General features: G+C 43.8%; 1 protein-coding gene and 1 long non-coding RNA gene across 3 annotated transcripts; one reads left to right on the top strand and one right to left on the bottom strand.

Moving 5' to 3' along the window:
• The first annotated feature begins 586 nt into the window (after positions 1-586).
• Positions 587-18,825, top strand: TAMM41 (TAM41 mitochondrial translocator assembly and maintenance homolog). Of its 2 annotated transcripts, none has more exons than XM_009090973.4 (8): positions 587-785; positions 1,753-1,932; positions 3,238-3,330; positions 5,613-5,763; positions 7,913-8,058; positions 10,099-10,264; positions 12,300-12,362; positions 17,620-18,825. In XM_009090973.4, exons 1-8 carry the CDS (start codon positions 648-650, stop codon positions 17,694-17,696), a joined length of 1,014 nt encoding a protein of 337 aa, XP_009089221.2. In that variant the 5' UTR covers positions 587-647; the 3' UTR covers positions 17,697-18,825. The 2 variants fall into 2 exon arrangements, with proteins under 2 accessions (XP_009089221.2, XP_050835177.1); XM_050979220.1 differs by lacking the exon at positions 17,620-18,825 and adding an exon at positions 14,786-14,871.
• A 172-nt stretch (positions 18,826-18,997) lies between these two features.
• On the bottom strand, positions 18,998-24,732 carry LOC127060069 (uncharacterized). Its single transcript, XR_007778611.1, has 2 exons — positions 23,689-24,732; positions 18,998-22,183 (listed from the first exon to the last, which is right to left on the bottom strand). It is a non-coding gene; the product is annotated as an uncharacterized LOC127060069 (long non-coding RNA).
• Between the last annotated feature and the right edge of the window lie 477 nt (positions 24,733-25,209).

Here is a 25,209-nt window from a genome sequence, read left to right as displayed (position 1 = left end):
GGGACAGTGAGGGGACATTCAGGAAAGCCTGAAGGGACTGTGAGGGGATAGCGAGGGGACAGTGAGGGGACATTAAGGGAAGCCTGAAAGGACTGTGAGGGGACAGTGAGGGGATCTTCAGAGAAGCCTGAAGGGGCCATGAAGGGACAGTGAGGGGACCCTGTGCGGAGCACTGAGGGGACCATGAGGGAAGCCTGAAGGGATCATGAGGGAACCCTGAGGCCAGGGCTGAGGGGAGCCTGAGTGGAGCGCTGAGGGGACAGTGAAGGGGCAATGAGGGGACAGTGAGAGGACGCTGACAGGAGCAGTGAGGGGGCAATGAGTGGACACTGAGTGGAGCACCGAGGGGACGCTGAGTGGAGCACTGAGGGGATACTGAGCATCGAGGGGACACTGAGCTCTGAGGGGACGCTGAGCACCGAGGGAACACTGAGCACTGAGGAGACACTAAGCACGGAGGAGACACGGAGCGGGTCCCTGTCAGCGCTCCCCGGCCCGCCCAGCCCCGGCGTTGCGGCCAGCCCGCCATGCCCAGGCCGGGCTGCAGGGGGCGCAGCGCGGCGCGGCCTCTCCCCCGCCGCGGCCTCTCCTCCCGCCGCCGTTGGGCGGGAGCGCCGGGCCGGGCCAGGCCAGGCGGGCTCGGGGCCATGGCGCTGCCCGTGCTGTCCAGCTCGGCCGTGAAGTTCCGCCGGGTCCTGGCGCACTTCCCGCAGGAGCTCAGCCTGGCCTTCGCCTACGGCTCCGGGGTGTTCCGGCAGGCCGGAGCCTCGGCCGAGTACGGCGAGGTGAGCGCTCGGGCCCCGCGGCGTTCCGCGCACCGGAGCCGCTCCGGCCCTGCGGCGTGTTAGCGGCGAGGGGCAGCGATCCCAAAGCCCCGGGGCACGGCGAGGGGCAGCGATCCCAAAGCCCCGGGGCACGGCGAGGGGCAGCGATCCCAAAGCCCCGGGGCACGGCGAGGGGCAGCGATGCCAAAGCCCCGGGGCACGGCGAGGGGCAGCGATCCCAGAGCCCCGGGGCACGGCGAGGGGCGGGTGTCCGGGCCGAACCCGGGGCTGTCCCGGCCGTGGGGCTGTCACTGTGGGGTGCTCGGGGTCCCTGTCAGCCCGGTGTGTATCGAGTTTGTGTCAGGTTGTTTATCTCTGCTTTTTGAGAGTTGCTGCATCTCGTGCAACTGCTGTGCACCGTGTGAAGGGAATTTCAAATATATTGCCGCAATGAAGTGGCAGTCTGGGGAGCTTCCTCATCTTCTGAGGGCCAGCAGCTTGGAAATAATGTTTATTTTTATTTTTTTGGGTTTTGTTGAGAAAAGCAAAGAAATACACTACAAAGGAATGTCCTAGAAATGCAGTTCCTTGCTGCCAGCTCTCGGGTGGTGCCTTTATCTGCCCACATTCCCCCATTCATGTCCAAAAAGTTCTGTTGGTTAGCACTGTAAACTATTCCACTGAGCTGTGGGTTAGGGTGGTGAAGATCTCACACCTGCTCCTCTGCTTTGGAGGGTTGGAGTTTGGTCTTGACCAGGGCAGGAAAATTTTGGGCTGTCTGATATACCTGACAATAATCATCCAACTTCACTGGAACCTTTGAACTGTATCTGATATTAATATTTGTGGTTTGGGTTTTATTTTTATTTTTTTTTACTCCCTTGAAAAATATTCAGTTGGAAGCTTGATACTGTGTATATTTTAAATTATTATGATAACATTGGTTCTTCTTGACATTTAACCCCACCACTTCCCTTGTTCTCCTCAGACAAATATGCTGGACTTCGTGTTTGCTGTTGATGATGTTGTGACCTGGCATATGACAAACTTGGTAAAGAACAGGAGTCATTATTCCTTCCTTAAATTTTTTGGGCCCAAAAAGATAAGTACCATACAGAGATATGGAGCAGGAATTTACTACAACACCTTAGTGCCATGCAATGGCAGGGTAAGTGCAAGTAGTCTGAGTGAATTAAGTCAAATATTTATGTCTGTGAAGTATTAAAATGATTAGCTTGAAGCAGATTCCAGGAAGCAAATATTGCAGATTGTAATTGTAGATGAACTCGTGGTATCTTCAATATTTATGTCTCAAACTGCTTCACTAACAGCATTTTAATTAAAAAGCAAACAGAGCAGCCTGTCTTGCACCTTAGAAGTGTGAGCAGTGTTTGGAACTTAGAGCTAAAGCATTTCAGGAGCTGGATTTATATTATTGGTTTCTGTCTGCCAGTTTTGGTGGTGGTGAGGTTTTGGTGGTGGTTCATTTCAGCAGCTGACCATGTAGTAACCGCAAAGTGGGCTGTTGGATATAAAATGCAAGTTACAACAGCGAGCTGGAACTGCCATTTGTGTTGTTTAGTGCCTCATGTCCTGACCTGTGAGGCTTGGGTGTAATCAGTAATTCTGGTCAGTGGTTCTTGTCCTGTTCCTGCACCTCTGTGTTTGGTAGGGAGGAGTGAGGGAAACACTGTCAGTCTTGCTGTTCGTGTCCCTCTATGAGATTTTGAGGTTTAACCCTTATTTGTTTGATGTTAAAAGAGGTTTGGGATTTCATTTGAAGGACCAGTGATGTTTGCCATGATGTTGTGTTCTTGGCTCTTCGTGCCCTGCTCTTATGTTCTAATGACTCAGTCACATCACAGCCTCTGGTCCTTTGGTACCCGAAATTCTGGAGCTGCCTGCCTTGCTGTGGTGATAATCTTTGGAAATTCAGCTACTGCAGATTGGTAACAAACTGTGGAAAGTCCCATGTTTTCTTCAGTTACATAAAATAAGCTGCAAAATCACAATTTTTTTTTCTTAACATCAAAGAACAAAAGAAAAAAAACCCTGATACACACCCCACCTCCCAATAACAGGATGTAAGTCTCTGACAAACTATTGCTTGAGTATTTTAAAATATTCTTAATAAATATAATTTTTTACTGTATTTTTTAATATAAAGGCTAACGTGGATTACTCCAGCCATTGTGGTATTTGGCTGCTGACTTTATTGCAGCTTTGATTCTAGAAAGGATCTTAGCTTTATGCATTCCATTTTCTGCCTGCAGAAGTTTGAATTTAAATAGGAGGGAGATTTTTCTTTTACCTCGTGTCTTAATTAAAACATTAAAATATTTTCCAGTTCTTTATTGGAGCTACATGTGCCTTAGGATTAAGAACAGTTATAGCAAGTAGTAAGTTCCATGTGGGGAAAACAGTGCAGGTGTAAGTGTTTTCAAAAGCCTTTCTTTTGCTTTGTTTTTTCCAGATGATAAAATATGGAGTAATTAGCACTGATGCCCTGATTGAGGATTTGTTTCACTGGAAGACTCTCTATGTGGCTGGGCGCCTGCAGAAGCCGGTAACTGCTCCGTTTTCCCTCTGGAAATGCAGGAAATTACAGGGCTGGAAAATAATCCGAGTTTGAGCTTTATCTGTCAGGGATCTGTGCTCAAATAATCTGCCCTGATTTAGGGGTGTAGCCCCAGAGGGATAATCTCTCAGAGAGGAGGTGAAATGTAGTTCCTAATGATGTTCTGTGGGAAAAGAACCTCTGAAGGGAAGTATATTAACAACAGTTTTCTGCCTGTAGTAAATCTTGAATAACTCTATTAATGCCAAGTCCCTTTAATGTTAAACATATTATTTGCCTTTTAGAACGGATTATAGGGGTGGCCAAAATTTAACACAGCTAAAGAATGGGAATCTTTCAAGATGAAAGCAGCTTTGCTGTGCAGTTACTGTCTGGTTCATAATTGAATGAACCATGGTTGGTTTTTCTCCTCCATCTTTGGACCATAAAAAATAATCTTTGCTTTCCCCCTTGTGCCTGCGTCGTTGTGCTTTCAGCAGATGGCAGCAGTGCTAAGGGAAAATTGGTTACAAGGGGAGGGGGAGAATAGAAGGAGAAATCTCTTCAGGTCTTGGAAGAGAAGTTAGTTATGCTTTAGCTAAAAAACTTGGAGTGAAAGTTTGAATAGATTGTCTCAGACTGCTGGCTTTATCTCCAGAGGTGAATTACAGCATGATCCAGGTTAGAGCAGCTGGTATCTTTGTAAAGGATGGAACTTAATCCATTGAGAAAGATAGCTAAAGGGAGAATTCTGGATGGCACTTCAACAGTGAATAGTTGTTTTCAGGGGAAGTGCATTTGCTGCTGCTTTGATTTGTGGCATGGCACAGTGAGTATAAATTCTCTGTACTGTGAAAAAGCCTTCCTTAGCTGTGGTGCTCTGTCAGATTTACCCAAGAATCAACATTCATGTTTTACCAGGGGGATAACCATTGCACTCTGACTTCCTGGGAGATTTGCAGCTCTCTGAACCATTGAAAATTTCTTCATAAATGCTATCAGTGTTTCAGGCATTCAGATTTGAAGCCTGCTGCATTATTTTCTTTCCAAAAAATCCTGCTTTGTATTGGGTGAGTTTAGAAAAGGAGGAGGTTATTCCTTTTGCTTCTCTAAGGCAAGGCTGGTATCTTCCATGAGGAGGAATAGCATCTCTGCTGAGTTTCATGTTTTAAAAGGCTCTGACTATGGTGTCCTTAACATGTCCATGACTTGCTGGTGTTTCCATGGCAATCCTAAGGCATTGCAGCCACCTGTGTGAATGCTTGGGGTGCCACCACAGATTTTTCTGTTCTGACTTCCCTTAGATTTCCCTGTAGCAACAATTCAGGAATGTACATCTAAGTGAATTGCTTGATGAGATTTGAGAAAAATCAAGAGGACTGCCTTTGTTCACAAGGGTAGGCAGATATTAAAAGGCTGCCTTTTATAAGCAAAACAGGATTGCTTAACCAGAACACTTGAAAAAGACAAACTCTCACCAAGCAGGGATTCCTAGGGGAGTTGTTTCTGGAACTGCACAGTTATCCATCTCCTAAACCAGCTTCCCTTCATCTGCCAGTGTTTCTGTCTTCAGTTCTTACCAAAGGTCTGCTTTTTATTCCAGTGTATTTCCATACCCTAGCTGATTGGATTCTCTAGTTGGTCTTGAACAGTTGCAGTGCTTCCTAAAAATAAACACTTCTTGTGGCAGGTAGAGGCACTCAAGAGGTCTGTTCCTCATGGGTAAGTGAAGATCCCCTCGAGTTCACATTCTGCTCATGCCAAGTGCAAAAATAAAACCCTGCTTCTTCTAGGACAGCCCCTGTCTGAGAAATTACTTTAAGCATTTGACAGGGGAGTCCTCTAGTAAAAAAATAAAAGGAGTAAAGGTGAATAAGAAAACTTAATTCTGTCTGGTGTTCTATTCTCTTTAGTGTAGTCTTTTTTCTTATTGCACAATCACATGTGAAGTATTTCTGTTGATGCATTCATATTTCCTGTTCTGATTAATCTTAAATTCACAAGTATGAAAGGGTGACTAGCTCTTCAGAGATTAGCTCATGTCTGGTGCATACAGCACTTCCAAACCTGTGTGTGAAAACAGCTTTTTCTAGCAGAGTGTTAATTCTTAAAAAGAGGTTCCTTTCTCTCACCTGCTGGGGATACTCTAGTACTTGTTGTACCATGATAGTAAGATCTACTCTTAAATTAATTTCTTACTCAATCTGGCATGAAAAAGAAATAACATTTCTAGCTCCAGCTTCGGTAGCACTTTGCTGAGGTCTTGTTTCCAAATGGCTCTGCTTTTCCAGGTGAAAATCCTGGCCCAGAATGAGAACAGCAAGCTGCAAGCTGCCCTTGTCAGCAACCTGAAGAGTGCAGTGATAGCAGCCTTCCTCATGTTGCCAGAGAGCTTCTCTGAAGAGGAGCTTTACCTGCAGATTGCTGGACTCTCCTACTCTGGTGAGTGTGGGGGATCTGAGGTGGCTGGGAAGGGCTGGAGTTGGAGCACAGTTGGAGTCTCATGTGTGATAAGTCATCTCCCTTCTTGCTTTGGGCCTGCACTGTTGCATGCACCATGAATTCTCTCTGGATGGTGGTTATGTAACAGCTCCAGTAATTGGGTTTATTCACAGGAAATAGGTGCAGCTGCCTCAGCAACGCTGCCTGTACCTGCTTGGTTTATGAGCAGCTCAGTGTGAGTGATTGGGTGTGATGAAATAATGGGGTTCTCTCCTGTTTGCATGGATTGTGTTTTGGTGGAATGTTTCTAAACCTTGGGAAAAAAATTTTTTTCTTTCCACTCAGTGCAATGTTGAGTCATCTGATAGTGTGACTCATACCTTGTCATCTCTTTTTGAGTATGCTGTGTTTGAGGCTCTTACTTTGTTAACTTAAAGATCCTGATTGTGATTCTTTGATTTACATTTAACACTTCTGGTTGGTATTTCTTGAGTTTCTTATTTTTTTTTGGGAAATTGGTAAGGAAAAATATTGAAAAAACTGCTTCAAATGGTTTTTCAATATAAGATGTAATTGTTACAATTTAGGTCAGCATTGCTTTTTAAATGTTGACATCCTTACTGGAGTTACTGTGAAGGAGCTTGGTTGGAGCTGTGCTTTACAGAGCACTTCCTTGGCTCATACAGAAATGCAGCTTTGGCTTTTAAAGGAAGCACAGGGGGGTCTAAGCTGAGCTTGGCTGTACTGAGGAGTGTCACTGCTTTATGTAACCCTTCTCAGGGCAGTTCAGATTGCAACTTGCTCTCCCAGAGCAGTTCTCTCCTGAATTGTTGCCTGTTTTAAAGCACCAGGAAGAGGGTGCTGACAGTGGGATTGCCAGCCAGGGATATTCAGTGTCCGTCTGCCCCACCTGAAACCTGCCCAGCACTGGCACTGGATTCTCACTGGGCACTACTGACCAAGATGCTTTTTAAATACTCTTTGAAACAGTGCAATTAAACAAAAATCAGTAAAATGCTGAGGCTGGCTGTGCTGTGTGAGCAAAGCTGAAGGAACACAGCTCCCAGCTGGGAATGTACAAGGAAAAGGCTGCTTGTGGATATTTATTTTGCTGCCATTTCGTTGTCTTTCAGAGGCTGTACTAGTAGACAAAATTGATTTTATGTGTTACTCTAATCAGTCTCCTTGGAGACTGCTGAGAAGAGTTGTTAATGCTTTAATTTAGAAAATGTTTATCTTTGATTTTTTCCTGCATTTTTTGAGAGCACTGAGTCAGTACCATTTATATGTGAAGTGTTTGTTTTGTGGCTCGGCATAAACTGAAATAAACTAAGGAAGGCTAGCAAGTTGGCACCTTTCAACAACATTTATCTCCTGAATGTGGGAAGTGGGAAAAGGAATTGATTCAGAATTGTGGTTGTTGATACAAGCTACACTGAGCATCCAGCTCCTGGCTGGAAACCCAGCAAGCAGCCAGGCTGGTACCTAACAGGTAGTGGAATGCTTTCATACAGACTGAGTGGCTTTTCATTTATTCTCTTTGAAACTTCTCAGTCATGTATCTGAAAAGAAAGTGTAAAGGCCAGTAAAGTAACAGTGGTGTTAAAAGGAATTGAATGAATTGCTTTTTGGAACTACTGGCACAATACATGGCTAAGAGGAAAAGTGATCCAGTGATCTCACTGTGACTGCCGTTAGCTGAACTCCAGCTACTGCCCTTGGAGTGCAGAAACAATGCAAATTATTACCTCTGAAACTGGAAAATTTGAGCCCATTTGCTTGTGGATACAGAGTATGAGGACTGGGCAATTTGTTTAGTAATTGCTGAGACTGAGGTTATGTTTGCAAAGACTGTGACTGTTACTTGACAGCTGGAATTATTTTGTTTCCATGTAAAGATGTGGACTGGTAGGCTGATGACATTGTATCAAAGGCCACATAACAATATGTGCCTTCAAGGACATTTTTTCTATGCTTGAAGGTGTTTGAATAGTTTTGTTTTGACTCTTAGAAGATGAATATATTGGCATACTTAATATTGGAGAGCAGAGATTTAGATGACAGCTCTTTACTATGTTGATTTCTATTATAGTCTCCTTCATGTTTTTGGGGTTTTCCTAATAGCTTAACTCTCTCTTTTCCTGCCTAGGTGATTTCAGAATGATAATAGGGGAAGACAGATTCAAAGTGCAGAACATAGTGAAGCCCAACATTGCCCATTTCCAGAAGCTGTACAGTACCATACTCCAGGACTGCCCTCAAGTGGTGTACAAGCACCAGCTGGGAAGGCTCGAGGCAAGTGTTCTCCTTCAAACAGCTTTCAAACGAGCCAGTGCTTCATCACTGACAGAAGGCAGGAATTATGCCATGCACCAGGAGAGCAGTTGTAGGCTCTGTGCTTGCTGTTTGTTGTGTTTCTGTTGTTTGGTTCATTCTGCAACCAGCAGACTTGCCTTAAATGCCAGGTTGTTCATATGGAGGAGCTACTGCTCATTTTCTCTGAGTGTGAGCAGAGAATAGACCCCAGCAAGGGAACCAGAGCAGATCACTGTAAAATGTGTGTTCTAATGGCTTCCACATGGAAATGACAGGCTAGGAAGTGAGGAATAAACAGATGGTTTGTGTTAGAGGGATGAGGCTGTAACTCAGAGGTGCTGCAATCAAAAACTGCATCTCACAAAAAACCTCCTCAAGTTCCAGCTATGAAGATCACCTGACTAAGCCCAAGTGAAATTCTGGCATTTATACCCATACAAAACCGTTTTTCCTTAGCTTTTTGAGAAATCCAAAGTGATCAATATCTTGAATTCCATTTTTCTTGTGTAACAATGCAGTTAGGGGAGAGATGCCACAGTCAGTAGCAATTTTCCCTTTTGTGATATTCAAGTGTGATACAAACTTCATGGTGAAGTCACAAATAGCACCACTTGTATCATGGATGTGGGCATCTCTTTGTTCTCAAGCCTTGGTAATTGTCTCCCAAATGCCACCTTTTAGGATGTGTCTTTGTTAGAAATTCATTTAACTGCAGGCTTGAGTACAGTGAACAGTTTCACTGCAATGCTTTGGGGTAAAATACAGGCAAACCTGTATTATCCTGCAGCTGTCTCCATGTTTTCTTATTGCTTGTGAGCAGTTTGGTGCAAGCAATATTTAAATGAATTTGGGAAAGAATTACTAATGCTTCCTTCAAGAAAAAATTCCTTTAAACAAATCCTGGTAGCATACTGCAAATTTATTGCTGGATAATAAATCTCTCCACAATCCCATAACAGTCATCAAGACTGCTTCAAATCAACAGCAAAATGAGGGCATTTAATCAACCAAGTGTTTAATACTTTATTGCTCACCCCTTCCTGTGCTTATTGGCAGTCACTGCCCAGCCTGAGGTGGCTGAGTGCTGCTGGGGGTGCAGTTAACAGAATGGAGCCCCTTCTCCAGGAGATGCAGAGCTACAGAGAGAATTCCTTCTTCAGGGGGTCCCTGAGAAGCAGGGGAGGCAGAGCCCAGCCCCGAGCTCTGGTCGAGGCACAGATTCCTCCCACACACAGCTCAGAGCTGCTCGCTCTGCTCTCGCTGCCTCTGCAGTTGTGGCTGACTCATCTGGAGATCATTTTCTCCACACTGACAAAAGGGAGTGGAGAGGGCAATCAGACTCCTGTCTGATGTCTCCATGAAGTGGCTAAAACCTTGTGTGGGAGGAATGGAGCTCTTCAGATTTTCCTCCTCTTTTGGAGAGCTCTGCCCCACCGTGCGTTGCGTTTTGGAGAAATCTGTCCAGGCCTGCACGTTGGTATCATTGTATTCAAAAAAGGCTCCTTGGATTTCTGATTTAGATTGCAAAATGTGGGATGAATGTTTTCCTCAAATTATACAAACCAGATGTGGAGTTTAAAGCAGAGAAAATGGTTTTTGAGCTAAACTTGAAGTGTGTGTGTGTGTGTGTCTGCAGCTTGATTATATTCAAGCAGAAGAAAGTCAGCTGAGGGGTCTTTGGGGAGCTTTTTTTTATTGTCCTGTACTTATATTTCCAGAGGAAATTGGATACAACAAAAATGATACAGTTTCAGTGAACATTTACTTGCAGACACAGCAAGATCATGTGTGTCTTCCTTTGAATAAAAACCCTTGCAGTGACTCATTCTTCAAGTTGAAAACTGAGATGCTGCATTTCCTTGTTCTGGGGAAGTTTTTATTAGCATTGTCAAGGACCTTTTCTAGTGAAATGGATCAGGTTCTGTGAGATTTATCAGAGGTCAATCTTCTGACTTCTTAAAAAAAAAAAAAAAAAGGGAGAACCAAATGTTTTTAATGTCTTACTTTTATAACATTCAGATTGATAAAAGTCCAGAAGGTCAGTTTACACAACTTATGGCTTTGCCAAAGACTCTGCAGCAAAAGATAACTGCTCTGGTAAACCCTCCTGGAAAGAACAGAGATGTGGAAGAAATTTTACTGCAAGTTGCCCATGACCCTGACTGTGGATATCTAGTGCATCAAGGTAGGTCTGGACCAGTGTCTGTAATCTCCTTGAAGCCATGATAGATGCACAAGTCTGTTGTATATGTTCTCCTATTTCAGGTGGGTTAAAGAGAAGGGTGAAAAAGTCCAGGAGATAATAATGAAATACATTCCTGAAAGCCTCAGTTTGGATTTGATTGCAGACAGGTTATCTGAAATATTATCAGTAGCATTCCTAGTGGTGCAGAAAGATGTGTTTTGGTTTGGATCCTAAAAGAAGCAGAATGTAAGGAATAATAGTGTGGCCTGCTTAGATCACCTAACTCCACTGCTTCCATTTTCAGGCAAAACTTCATCAAAATACTGAGCTTTATATCCTGCCAGTCAGAGATTGTGAGGCTGAGGTAATTTTCTGCCTTGCTGACATTTCCCTTGGCAGTCAGCATGGTTAGCCCAGACATGTGAGCCCTGGCAGAGAGCTCCAGCTCGGGGGAAAAGGCTGAGGTGCTTCTCATCAGCACAACTGCTCTGAGGCACCATTATGTCATATGAGCAAGTTAAAGCTGATGCTGCAGACACCAATGTTCTGTTACACTGCAGGAAAAGGAAAAAGTTTAGTACTTGGGGTCCTTCATGCATTTGAAGAACCTGGCACATTTTCTGTTCCAGGCAGGAAATTTTGCAAGCTCCCTGAGCACAGGAAAAATTCCCAAGAAACCTGGGAGCCACTAGACACTAAGCAGGGAGCTGAGGGAGCTCTCAGCCTGATTTCTGTGGGGGAAATAAAGCTCCTGGGTGCTGCAGTTCTCCATGGACAGTCTGGGATGAGCTGCACCTGGACATGGAGCTGTTCAGCTTCTTTCTTGGGCTGGGCTGGAGCAGCAAAGGGCTAAAAGCTGGAGCAAGGAGCAGTGTTTGAGCTGCACACAGAGCTCTAATGGTGCAGTGCTTGTATTTCTGTGGCTGTGGTTGCACAGGGAGCAGCAGTGCAGCAGCAGACTGGACACATCTTCTCAGCCCTGCAGTTTAAACTCTTTGGAGAACACATCAGGATGTTCTTTCACTTTTGTAACCAAAGCATTTTCCAAATTTATCAGTCTGGGTAAAGGCCAGGCCAAGCCATTTGGGAGTCCTACAAGACAGAGCTGATTACTCAAGTTGAATTGCATTGTCCCAAGATACTCTGCTGCATCAACACAATTTGTTCCTTTCCCTTCCCTGTTCCTACCCCTCAAATGATTTTACAGTAGAATATTGTTTCCTTACTTCCACGTGGATTGTGCTTAAGCTTTGTTCTTCAGGATGGAAGCAGGATTTTAAAATATTTGAGTTTGTATGCTGTGGGTCACTGCAGAATGTGTCAGGTTGGAAGATTAGCTCTGAGACTGCTGCAGCTCTACATTTCTTACAATTTTGTAGTGATGTGAGTAGTTTTGTGCATATCAGTATGCTTTTATATGTGTTAGAACAAATAAAGCTTCAAAGTTCTGAAAAAAAAATTAATATTTTTTGAACTGTTCTGTTAAGAACCCCTGGACAATGACAGCTGAAAGTGTCCCAGTGCAGAGTGGTGAACAAGCCTGTTCTCCAGAAGCTGTCATTTAGAGAAGCCAGGGAAGAGCTGCACAATAGAGGGGTCTCTGCTTGATCACAGAAGTGCCAAATCCCAATTTCATGTAGAAGTAAGCAGGGAGTGTCATTTGTTCTGCTCTAGAATGTTAATTTACCAGCACTTAGATGAAACAACTCTGGATCCTTTGTGGTTAATCATCTTAGTAGAGAGCTAATGGGAACACTGAATAAATGGATTTGATCAATTCCTACTGCTTGCTGTCTGTTTTAATACTGATTGGGGTTTTTTTCTGTATGTTACATGTAAAATAAACTAAAATAGCTTAGAGAATACTTTTAATTAGTATGAAAAAGCAGAGCAAAGCCAAATTTTCTCAGAGTATGTTTTACTTTCAGGCTGGAAATAATAACTGGAACAATATTTAACTTGTGCATGGTGGAGGGGAGAAGAATCCCCCCACAAGTGCTGGATGGGTAACATCTGTGTGCTTTTCCCTCTGCAGGCATTTCAGCAATTGTGAGATCCTCCAGTATAGTGCAGAGTGCTAAAACCATCCTGACAGCTGGTAAGAGTGTGTGGGGTTTCTGTCAGTGGGGGCCTGCTCATTTCACACAGCAAAAATGACAGGGCCCCAACATTGTCTTGTTACAGGAGTTTAAAGAATAAACTTTTTGTGTGTTTCACTAAAAGTCCCTGGAAATTAAAAGCTACATTTAAAGCAGAGGCTTTCTTGCAAAATTATCAAATGCTGAAGGGGACTGGAGTCTGTGTGACTCTTAAATCAACAAACCAAACAACAGCATCAGCTTTTATTTTCTCTGTTTCTGGAGCTGTGCAGAGGTTTTGTGAAGCAAAAGAATTGGAAGGGAGGGGTTAAAACCACTGTTATTCCTGTTGAATTCAAATCATTCCCTTGAATTCAAGGTGTCCCATGGGGCAGAGCTGGGTAAGTGCAGGAGTAGAACAGAAATGGTTAAACTGGGGGGTTATAAATCACCTCTGAGGCTCTTTAGCTCCTCTTGTGTGTCATGCAGTCAGTCACTGACACCTTGGGGAGTCCTCATGGATCTTTGAGTAACACTTGGCATTTTTATCTTCATTTTATCATCATTTTATTATCATTTTTATCATCATTTTATTATCGTCTTTTATCATTCTGCTTTGTGCACCTGAAATCAGTTATTTGGGAAATGTCTTTATTTCCCTTGATTTTAACTGCTTTTTGCTTTGTATATAGTGGCTTTTTTCTCTTTCAAACAAACCGTAGTTTCCTTCTAATCAGTTATGTAGAGCTGAATTTAAAAACTATTTTCTACTAGTGGTTTTTGTGGTGAAAACATATTTTTGTGATTTGGTTTAGGTAGAGCAAAAGCAGTTTTGGGCCTTTGCCTCCAGCACAAGCCAAATTTAAGCAAGGAGGCTTTGGGGGGTGGATTTTTCTTACTTTTTTTCATTATTTAGTTTTTTGGGGGGAGTTTTTTTTTTTTTAAATGTACTTACACTTGTCTGCCAGAATCTGGTGAAAACCATTAGTGACAGAATTCAGGAGTGAAATTTCACTGCTCAGGGGTGTCCCCTCAGTATTTTTGAGGTGTGATGTTTGTGTGATCTGCCCTGGAACTGAGGAGGGATGGATGTCCATGGCTTTTGAGTCAATTAGCCAAAACCTTTTGCCATTTTTAATTTTTTTAAATATTTCTCTCCTAACACACATGACTGAGTTTATATTAAATCTGTCAGCATCTCCCAAAGAAGATTTTCTCCCAGTCAAGGTTTCTTAATTTCAAATGGATCACTGGGGCAGCATTCCTGGCTGTGCCAGCTCTGGGGACTCTCCATGTTCATAGGATCCAGAATTTACACAGAGAAAACAGGAATGTGGCTCCTGCATGGAAATATTTGCTTGACTCAGGCAAGGAATGTGTTTTACAGGAAAGTGTGGAGCTTTAAATTCAGTCCCTGAGGATGCTGCATTTCTTTCTTTATTCTTTTTCCAAATCTTGTCTAATATTCTGTTCCCCTAAGACCTCTTTTCACACTTTCTAGTAAAGACTTTAGGAAAAATATAAGGCTCTGACCTACTGTAGTGCTTATGTCAGGAATAGTAGCTTAAAATAAAAGAATTGTGAAAGAGAATCATGAAATCTGTGGCTCCATTGAGCTTTGACTTTTAATTGCTGTTCCTAATAACTGTACTAGTACTTTGCTTGCAAAAGAATGTTTATTAGCTGGCCATAACTCTTTTTGAAGTGTTTTAGGGGACACAGTCTGGTTTCTTTAGCTGATTATTTTATCTTGAGAACAGCAGCAAAGGTGAGCTGCCTGCTCTGGGCCACAGTGCAATGTCCAGCAATTCTAAATTCAGTGGTCAGTCAGCAATAGCTGTGCTCAGATGCCATGCTGGGTATGAACTCTACTGGCAAGGAGCACAAGAAGGAATTTCAAGCCATTTAAGAGAACTTTTCTCATCTTTCTCTGCCAGTGTGGTTTTCAAGTGGAGCCCCAGCTCTGTGTTTTTGTTTGTTGTTAAATGCCCGATTTAGTTTTTGAAAATGTGCCTGTGTATTTCTTTGAGGCTGTGGTGAGGTTGCCTCTCTGTTTCCCATTAGAGATGGCACCAGGCTTTGATTTGTTTTCCCACATAGCCAGAGCCTGCCTGGGCTTTGGGAACTCACTCTGCAACTCTTATATTTAGCTCCTCTGAAGGAGATGTTGATACTTCTTTAGCTTCTTTCTTCTTTATATTTCACTCAAGGAATGCTGCAAGCTTTGAAAATTTTTCTATAAATACAGTCTTACAGCATAAATCCTCAATTGAAGCATTTGTCCAAGATACTTTAAAGTTAGCACAAATGTTCTGAATAGCATTTATTTTTAAGGGTTCAAGGATTTTTTTTTTTAAAGGAGCAAGTTTCATTTGTTCAAGATACTTTTAAGTTAGGACAAATGTGCTGAATAGCATTTGTTTTCAAGGATTTTTTTTTTAAGGAGCAGGTTTAAATATCAAACATTCAGGTTTTGTGATAACTACTCTCTTCATCAGCTGTCTGAGCAGATAACTGCTGGCTTCACTGTAAATATCTGTAAATGTGCATATATCTGTGCATGCCACACTACAAATATAAAATTATTTGCTCCACGTGACAGCTGCCCAGCAGTACATCCATCCAAAGGCAATACAGGACACTGCAGCCAGGCAAACCTAGCAGGACACTCTGGGGGACTCCCAGGCAAACCCTGCCTTAGAGCACCAGCACTTTTTGGGGGACTCCCAGGCAAGGCCTGCCTTAGAGCACCAGCACTTTTTGGGGGACTCCCAGGCAAACCCTGCCTTAGAGCACCAGCACTTTTTGGGGGACTCCCAGGCAAGCCCTGCTTTAGAGCACCAGCACTTTTTGGGGGGAGTCCCAGGCAAGCCCTGCCTTAGAGCACCAGCACTTTTTGGGGGGAGTCCCAGGCAAACCCAGCCTTAGAGCACCAGCCCTTGCAAAGAGCTCAGCGTGGCTCGTTAAGTGAAACCAGACACAGTTGTGTTTACACAAACGCTGTGGGCTCGCTCCCATGTGCATCAGGGCTTTGTTCTGTGTTCTGCAGTGGAAAAATCTAAAAGGGAGGTGGAACCACCGAATCACAGCTTCAGAGCTGAAGTAAAAGACATTTTCATGTGGTCCAAGTGCTTCAGATTCTGAGAGACAGCCGTAATTACAGCCATTAACTCTTCCTGCAGCTGTGATTCATCAGCCCGAGGGCTGCTTTGGGGAGCAGCTGAGCTGGATGGACAAACCTGTGCTGGGCAGCAGCTCCTTCCGAGCCCTGGGTGGAGCTCAGAGGGATGGGAAGGATGTGCTGCTGAGCGGGTGGGCAGGCCAGAGCAGCAGTTTGTGTCCCTGCAGCTGAGAGCAGGAATCTATCTCCCTGCAGGCTGAGGGCAGCAGTGTCCCTGCAGTGCCTGCACCGGTCCCTGCAGTGCCTGCACCGTTCCCTGCAGGCTGGAGCAGCAATGTCCCTGCAGTGCCTGCACCGTTCCCTGCAGGCTGGGGCAGCAGTGTCCCTGCAGTGCCTGCACCGTTCCCTGCAGTGCCTGCACCGTTCCCTGCAGGCTGGAGCAGCAATGTCCCTGCAGTGCCTGCACCGTTCCCTGCAGGCTGAGAGCAGCAATGTCCCTTCAGTGCCTGCACCGTTCCCTGCAGGCTGGAGCAGCAATGTCCCTGCAGTGCCTGCACTGTTCCCTGCAGTCCTGCAGCAGCTGTGCTGCAGTGGATCTGCCACATGCTGCCCTGGACTTCCAGAAGCACTGGAATTCACTGGGATGGCAGAGCAGCAGTTCCTCTCTCAGAGGGGCTGCATCCTGCAGCTTGGGCATTTCCAGAGCCACACTTACACAATTTTAACTTTTTTTACCATTTGTGCAGTGCCAGAGCTCAGCCTGGCTTTGTGCTGCTGCAGGCATTGTTGCTCTGTGTGCAGTCTCCATGCAGATTTGTCAGGCACTTGAGGATTTACGTGGTTGTTTATTTGTGATTTGAGATGCTGCAAAGAAAAGCCTGTCATGACTTCATTAGTGTGCTTGCTTTTGCAAAAACCTAGTAAATATGGAAAAGTTGGGGCCTACATATCTGATACAGATAGGTTTGTCAGTTCAAAATACATGGATGGATGTTTTCCTACCCAAGGTGAAGCTGAGTTTATTGAAATTGCAGAAATTGAAATTATTATTGAAATTTGGAGACATGAGAAGTGCAGAACTGATTCTCTGCAGTCTGTTTGTTATCAAAGGCTTCTTACTCTGCCACATTCCTTCAGAAATGAGTGTGCACCTTTCCTTCCTGCTGCCAACTAATTTGTCTTCTTGCAACTTGAATTTGAATGCATCTTTCACTTAAAATATTATATCTTTAATTGATTTATTTCTTTCACTTTCCTTGTTTTTTTGAGGTCTTTCCAAATCAGGTATTATTGTGCCCCTCCCACTTGACCCCCCAAAAATTAAAGAAATCCAGTGCAGCACATGGCTAAACTTGGGTTGTGCTTCCTTGTTTGTTGCAAATCTTTCCTTGTGTTCTGGGCTGTGATGTTGTGTGACTTTGGCTAAATTCCTTGTGTATTTTTACTCAGTCTTGTCAGGTGTTCAATTAAATAAACAGGAAAGATTGTAGTAAATATAATTTACTACACCTTTAATCTGTGCACGTGTCAAGATGGGAGCTTTTTGTGCAGCACTAAAGAGTTGCCTTTTCAGTTCTGAATTTGTAACTCTGTGTGTTGTTTTGGGTTTATTTGTTTGGTTTGGGATGATTTTTTTAAACAAAAAAGGAAAAGCAAGTAGCTGCACTGGCTGGGATCTCAGAACCTCCCTGAAATGCCAAGGCTAACAGTGATTTGTTTTAAAATTTATAAATACTCTGTGACTAAACCCAGCAATAGGCTGTGAGTTTTTTACTCCAGGTCTGTAAGAGATGCTCATCCCTGCTAGAACTTCAGGAATTAACTCCAAGGATACATTTTACAAATTTTGTGGGAGTCATCCTCAGTCCCATCGTATCTAAAACTCATAAATGCTTGGAGGCAACAACTGCTGCTGGACCTCTGAAAATGGAGATGTCTGCCTTTGTATGCCATGGCGTGGAATTGACCAGAATTCTGCTCTGTTTGCTCTGCTTTGATGGCATTTAAAGTATTTTTAGTGGCATTATTTACTGTGCTCTGCCTGTGACAGGAAGGTTATTTGCATGTCTGCCTGCTGGATTAGGCTGTTATTCCCCCAGGGAAATCCTTCTGAGTCAGCCTTGCTAAATGTTGTTTTTTTTTCTCTTCTTTTTTAGGGGCAAAGAAATCTGTGACCTACAGTTTGAAGAAATTATATAAGATGGCCAAGGGAGAGTTAAAGAAGCCCTCCTGAGTCTGTACATACTGTGTATGGGTAAATAAATGGTACTTTTTTCTCTAAATGTTTTGCAGATGTGACTTTGCATACTTGAGGAGATTACAGTGTATTTAAGAAGTCTGTGCTGATGATTTACATGCCCAATTTTCTTCATGAAATAGGAACTTTTTTAATGGGAGGTTTGTTGGCAATAGGGCAAAGGAATTATACTCTGTAAATAATGAGATGAATTTTCCTGTCTATTTTGAAGAATCCTAAGTAAAAATGATTGATTGTACAAAACCCAAAGTGACTCCTTTTCTATGTGGTGGTAACTTTACTTCCCAAAGTACCCTCAGAGTCTCAAAATGATCAATATCCCAAATTTAGTTCTTGCAGGGAATTCCAGAACTGGAGAATCCATGGAGATTTCTGTAGATATGAAACTGCCCTCTGACATTCCTGCCCTGACAGGTTCATCCTTGGAATTCCTCTGAGGATGCTCCCTGGGGCATCTTGAATCCCAAAAACTGCCACAGTGTGGGAGAGGGAAAAGAGCAGCTTGGCAGCTGTCACATCCTTTAATAAGGCTTTTTAATAATATTCATAAATAAGGATATTTAATAATAATGAAATTGTGTGTTCCTCTCGTGAGGCTGAGATGGAAAGTGCCCAGTCCATGGGCATTGTCACAAGGGCCAGAGTTGGAAGGAAAATCAGAATTCCATGGATCTCTTTGGGCAGACTTATGCAATAATTGTTGTTTGGCAGCAGATTCCATCAAAACACTTGAAAATTGGGAGTATTATGAACAAAAGCACAGATTGGTTGATTGTCTTTTTTGTTCCCTCGAAGTCCTGCCCACAAAGATGAAACCTGAACTCCCTTTAAATGAGCTAAACTAAAGAGAATTGGAGTTTTTCATGACTCATTGCATTAATCATGCCATGAAGGAATGGGCATTGCTGGCACTATCCATGTCTGGTGCAGTAAACTGGGAGGATCTTTTATAAATAGAATATTTTTCACACTGACTCAGGTGGTTTTGCTGATTTGGGAAATTTTCCTTAATAGAAATAAACTCAGGTAAGGTTTCCTTTTCCTTGTGAGGCTGTCAATGTTAATGGTAAAAAAAAAAGGAAATAAAATGTATCTTTCCTGATCAGCATGTTTGGGTTTTTTCCTTGTGTATTTTGTGATCATCAGGGCCATCTCTCAAGTCACATTTGATTTAGTGATCTCACTTTAAAAAATACCTTATTGCAGTGAAGTTGTCTGCTGATTTTTTCCAGGGAGAAGTTCAGAACATAAATTTAAGAAGGACAAGAGAAAATACATTGTTGTATGCAATAGGACTCACACAGGCTTGCTTTAATCACAGGGAAATGTTTAAATACTGATTCTTTTTAAAGATTTGAGTTTGAAATTGGAACCCACACTCAGGAAATGTTTACTGTGAAATAGGAACTACATAACTGGGTAACTTTCTAAGGTCAGAGGCAGGCTCCTCACACTTTGCATTATCCATTGGTGCTAGAATGTGTGAAACAAATCCCCTCCAATGTCCCTTTGCTGATGGTACAACCTTTTTATGGGGGGAAAAATGTTTGTGTGGCCCTGGCATTCTCTGGCCCTGTTAGTAAGAGGCCAAAGTCCCCAGTTTGGTTTTTATTATAAGAAGTGGAACTAGGGGATTTAAGGCACTTCCAGGTAAATCTGGAATTTTTTAATGATGAAATGCAGTTGCTAGCATTTCAAAGCAGCTTTCTTTGCTGCTTGGAAAAGGTAAAAGCCCTGTGCAATAATGTTAAAGAGAATGTTCTGAATGTTAAAGCCACTCTTAAAAGTGGGGTTTGGTGTTTCTGAAGGTGCTGGGTACTGAAAGGGTGGCTCAGAGCAGGAGAGGGCAGTGACACATCAGGCTGGTGTGAGGTGAGCTGGCCTCACTCCCACAGTGAAAGCCCAGGCTCCCTCCTGCACCTTGCTGCCTGAGCGTTTACCCCAGCAATAATGTTCTTTGGGGAGAAAGGACAAGAGTGAAGTACTGCTGGCTGCTTAGCAGCTAATTAACTCTTTTTATGTGCAGCAGATGCTGTGTGGAGTCAGGCCCTGCCCAGCCCTGAGCTGTTTGTCACTGTCACTCTGCCAGAGGATCCCTCTGTCCCTGCACAGGTGGGACTTTACTGCACTTCCTGTAACCTGAGCTGCCTGTGTATGGCTTGTGTTGCTCCATACCCACTGCACGGCTTGGTTTGGCTTTATGAACTGTGCACAGCAATATAAGAAATCATTTCTCGCTCTTTGGAGCGAGTTTTGCAAATCCCAGCTCGACAGTTCCCAGTTCCCTCCATCTGTTGATGCACTGCCAGTATCCAAGTCCGTGCACTAAATCTCTGGGAGATGTAAAAAAGTCCTTCCTCCTCATCCATATGGGCTGAAAACTGGATTCTGCTCTGTAAATCATTCATCTCGTGCTTTTTAAGAGTGGCCTACCTTTCCCCTTGGGGCCACTGGTCTTGAATGTATTTATTTTTCTGGCAGAGAGCCACGAATGAATCATAGCCCTGAGCAGCTCGTTGTGAACTCCTCACCATTGTTAAGAGACTACTTGGGGCAGTTGTTACAGAGCTTTGCTATGTAAAACTTTTAAGAGAAGAGAGATTGATTTCAGCCTTGTTAGCTGCTTTTGAAGTCCCCACCAGTTGTGTGGAAATGTTTTCTTCTGCTCTTACAGCTGAAATCCACTAAAAGAACCGGGGATTGTTGCACGGGAAGCTGGGACATGGGAACATGTTACTGCCTCTTTGTCCTAATGAGGTGTGGTGTTCTTTCACCAAAAAAAAAGTCACTTCAGCCTTTCATTCCATTTGTAACTTTCCTGTTTATACCTTCCTGCTCCATTTCCATACTTTATTGTTTCTCTTCTTGACTTAATTCTCAAGTCTTTCATTCTGTTCCTCAGACATCCCTCTTTTCTGGCTGGGCTGTTCCACCGTGGATATTGTTTCGTGCTCCCTCCCCCTTTTTCCTGTGTAGCAGAGCTTTCATTAAAGGCAACCAGGCAGATGATTTATTTCTGATGTCTTAAAAGGCTTCTTTGTAATGAAGAGCCTGGACCCAATCAAAGTGCTGAGGGTTTGTGTAGGTGAGTCAGCAGCATGGGCCTCACTGCCTCAGACATCCACAGTGCCAGGGGAGTGTGGAGCAGCCTCCTGCTCCAGAGGGAATGAACTGGATGACACAGGAAGAAGGGGAAATCAAGAAATCCAAAATGTGACTGCGTACATAATCATTTGGCTGCTCCTAAACTGGGTTTGGGGAGGGCACAAAGCTGAGCCCCACAGGCTGCTGACCTCCATCAGCACATGGGTGATGTATTCCTCATTGCTTGCACAGTTCCCCTTCTCCAAGTGCTGGAACAGGGAGTTTTGACTGTGGGACCCTCCAAATTCCAGCTGTACCTGTAAGTGCAGAGCCTGAATTTCTCACCTGTGCTTCCCTGAGGCCTCTCTTTAGGTTCTGTTGACCTTCACTGTCAGCAGGTGGGAGTCAACACTGCAGCCTGAGCACAAGGAAGGTGCCAAGGGCAGCTGAGCTGGGATCCCTTCCTGGCAGGAACACTTGGCAGCATCCCAGAGCTTCCTGGTGTGTGCAGCAAACACCTGGGCCAGAATTGGGAGGATCAAGATGGACACAGAGGCTGGGATTCCTAGGTGGCTGAGGGAGCTGAACCTTGTTCTTCACACTGAGGTGCTAAAGCAGGAGCCTGCTGTGACTTGGGAAAGTTCAGAATGAGCAGAGCCCTTGGTGAGTGTCCAGTGCAGGGGGATCCAGGCAGGGCTGTGACTCATGCCTTTTCCCAGCAATTAATTTAAAAATAGAATTGAAGCTGAAATATGCTCTGAAGGTCAGAGTATCAGGTCAGTGTGTTTCTGGTGTTTTTCCTGGGTGAGGTGTTGAGAGAGAGCAAAGTGTTCTTCATCTTCAAACTCACTCTGCTGGCCTTACAGTCTGTGTAGAAAATGAATTTTCTTTGTGTTCCTACTGCAGGAAAAAGAGACATTACCTCCATATAGCTGTTTTCTGCTCTGCTTTTTGTTTGACTCAACAGTTGCTCTGTCACGTTTGATACTGTGGTTTCCCTAAGTTTTGTGACTTTATTTACCTGTTTTTCTAGATAAAAATCTCCACCCCAGTTGCTAACTGATTCTGAACTTAATGACTGCCTTAGGGAGAGGCAGCAATCACTTTACTCCTGCATGTTTTAACCTCTCACTCAGCCTGCTTCAATCAGAAATGTTTAGAAATGGATTAAATTTTACTACATGAACAGGAAGCTTCAGACCATACATTCTGAAATTATTCATGCAAACTCCAAATATTTTATTTACATCTTTAATCTAAGAGCTTCCATGCAATTTTTGCCTTCATAATCCAGCGTTCTGCCAAGTCCTTTCCAGTTGTGGTAGGGACTGTTTGGATGGTTTTGCACATTTTTTTCTGAGAAATGGAAGGTCTTGCAGCTGCAAAGACAGACCAAAAATCTCTGCAAGTGTAGTGGGTATAGGGGGTTCTTCCTAGTTTTCAATTTGAATTTGATCTTGAGGAGTTTGCAGCCACGAGGAGCTGTCTTTAAAAGCAAAACAAAGCAAAAACTGACCAAGAACCAGCACTCTGTGTTTTGGTTCCTTCACTTCCCTTTGTTGCACTGATCCCTTCTTTAAAAGCCTTGAACCTGATATTTAAGATAGCTCCCCTAGTCAATTAAATAACCAAGTAAGTAGTAAAACATCTCATTATTGAATTAATTTGTATTCCTTCTCTGTATGGGATCTCTTGAGCTCCACAGTGCACTTGGTAAATTGGAAAGCTTGTGTTCCCACACAGTGATTATTTACTTAATCTCTGCCTGCTGCCAAAGCTTCTCCAAACCTCCTGTTTTAAAATTCACAGAGAAGCATGGGAGGGGAGCATTCAGTGGTTTTTTTTTGGTTTTGTTTGTGGTTTTGGTTTTTTCTTTTAATATTGCCATCCTCGAGTTGCCTTGCTCTCAGCAGTGGTGGAGAGTCTGGCTCACTCTCTGTACTGCAGTGAGAGCCAAGAAGTTTTTCCCTTCCTAGGATGCTTCAAGAAGGGCTGACACAGAGCAGCTCCCACTGTCTGCCTCACCATGCTGTCACACTGCTTTGGCTTTACAGCCTGGGGCAAAGCTTTTTAAAACCAAATTATTTGCACAAGAAATTCTAGACAATTTTTTTTTTCTTCTCTTTCTTTCCCCTTGTTGCCTCCCAACTCTGGGGTTGGGTGAGCTTGTGCTCATCCTGCACAGCCCTGGTAACTCTGTCCCTGCAGCCCTGCCTTAGGTTCCTGCCAAGGAGGAGCCTGAGTCAGCAGCACTTTGGCAGTTTGAAGGTGAGTTCCCTGCAGACAAATCAGATGGATGAGGAAATTCATCACTGTACTTCCAATTCTTACAGCATTTTTAAGTGGATTATATGTAAGGGTTGTATTTGCACAGCTGCTTTTCAAGCAAGAATTGGTTAATTTTCCTTTATGTTTTTGCTGTTTAAAGAGTGTCTCCTCTGTTGTTTGTCTTGTTTATCTGTGACTAATTTTAGCAGGATTCCCTTTCCAGTACAAAATTGGAAATGGGTGTGTTATTTTTATTAGAGAATCATAGGATAATTCAGGTTGGAAAAGACCTCCCAGACCACCGAGTGCAGGCTGTGCCCTGTCCCCACCTTGTCCCCAGCCCAGGAGTGCCACATCCAGGAAATCCTTGGACACCTTGGGATGGGCACTCTAAACCTCCCTGGGCAGTTCAAGGCCTGAGCTCCCTTTCCATGGGGAAATCCCTGCTGCTGTCCCTGCCCACCTCAGGGCCAGCCTGAGGCTGTTCCCTCTCCTCCTGTCCCTGTTCCCTGGGAGCAGAGCCCAAACCTCCCGTGAGCCATTTGGGGGAAAATCCCTGGGTAAGGCACACCTGGAAAGCTGAGGAGAGCCCAAATGTCCTGAGGAGGTGACTGACCTGAGTCCAGAAAGCCCCAGTCAGGAAGGGTCCCAAGCCTGCAGTAATTAGCCAGTAGTAATTAGATCAGGTTGGAAGAAGTGCAGAGCTGGCCCCCAGGAGCAGGGTGACAGTCAGGGTGGGTGTTTGCATCCAGCAGATGGGACTGAGCTTCTTCCAGAGTGGTTCCATGTGCTTTCTTAGCTGAGAGATGGATGCTCCAAAGGGCTTTGGGCACCCTTTGGTGCCCAGATCCTCTGTCCAGTGACCTGCTGCTGGTGGCTTTGGGTGGAAAGAATCCTGGTGACTGAAGAGCCTTTTCTTACAGCCTCCAAGTGTGTGGGAGTTGTGGAGCTTACCATGAATAATGTGGAAACTCTGAGAATAACTTTGCATCTCATCTTGAGCTGCAACCTATTTGTGATTTTAATGATCCCACTTGGACTGAAGTTCATCTGGTCCTGTGTGAGAGACAGGATACCAATCAAATAGGCAGTGAAATCTGTTGTGTGGATATTTACTGCATAGTGAAGAGCTTACTCTGCATATTTACCTTCAGCTGTGGGTCACTGCCTGCACTGACCTTTCCTTTACACTGAATTTGCCATTTAGAGTTCTGCTGTGAACCACCTGTGGTCTTTTTATCAGTGCTTAACAAAACTTTAACAAATTAAAACCAGTGGGTTGTGGCTAGGGGTTGCTTTTAATTTGTTAATCTGACACTCCTTTAGTATTCAATTTTTTTCAGCTATCTTGTCTGTCTTCATCTTATGGGAACCTCCATGGGGTGCAATCTTTTCTAGAACAAAGCAAGCAAAAAGTACCTGTGGTTAAATGTTCTGAGAGAGCAGAGTTGGTGGTGTTCATGTTCTGTGTGAGTCTGAAAGTATCTCATTGTTTGCTTGAAGATGATGCTGCTGTTCTGACCCTGCTCCAACTGAAATTATTCTGTCTCTTTTCATCTTCCCTTGGATGATGGGGCAGACAATTATGAAGAGGGCAAGCTTTGTCTTGAAGCAGGTAATAAATAACCATCTCCATCAGCTTACAGTTTGGATCAACTTGTCTGGCTGGAATTACTGCAATTTAACACATTGTGGTGTAATGAATAATAAACTATCTTCAAAAAAAAAATAGATCTTACGTATTTTGAATTTTGGGTGTGTTTTTCTGTAAGGCAGCTTTGAGCTGCAGTGCAGCTGGATGTGGATTTTAGCAAGGAAGAGTTTTAGATTCAGAGTTTAGGAGTTTGCTTCTGTTTGCTTCTGAGGCCATGTAATTTGTGTGTGCTAAAACGTGCTTTGAGCTAGATTTTAAAAGCTGCTGTCACTTGGTGTAAAATGAGCCTGTTTTATGAAAGAAGGTGTGGAGAGATGGAAGTGTGCACTGTAATTGGACTGACAGGGATGGCAAAGCACTGCCATGCCTCATTAAACCTGGGACAAATAATGGAGAAAATGTTTGCTTTTGGCACCAACTGCATCATCTTTGTGCAGAGTTTGGTCCACACTGAGCTTCCCTGCAGACTCCAGGGGACTCCAG

Source organism: Serinus canaria, chromosome 12 (genome assembly GCF_022539315.1).
Source record: "Serinus canaria isolate serCan28SL12 chromosome 12, serCan2020, whole genome shotgun sequence".
Taxonomy (NCBI): domain Eukaryota; kingdom Metazoa; phylum Chordata; class Aves; order Passeriformes; family Fringillidae; genus Serinus; species Serinus canaria.
Note: the sequence above shows the minus strand (reverse complement) of the source record. Positions and strands in the feature narration are given on the sequence as shown.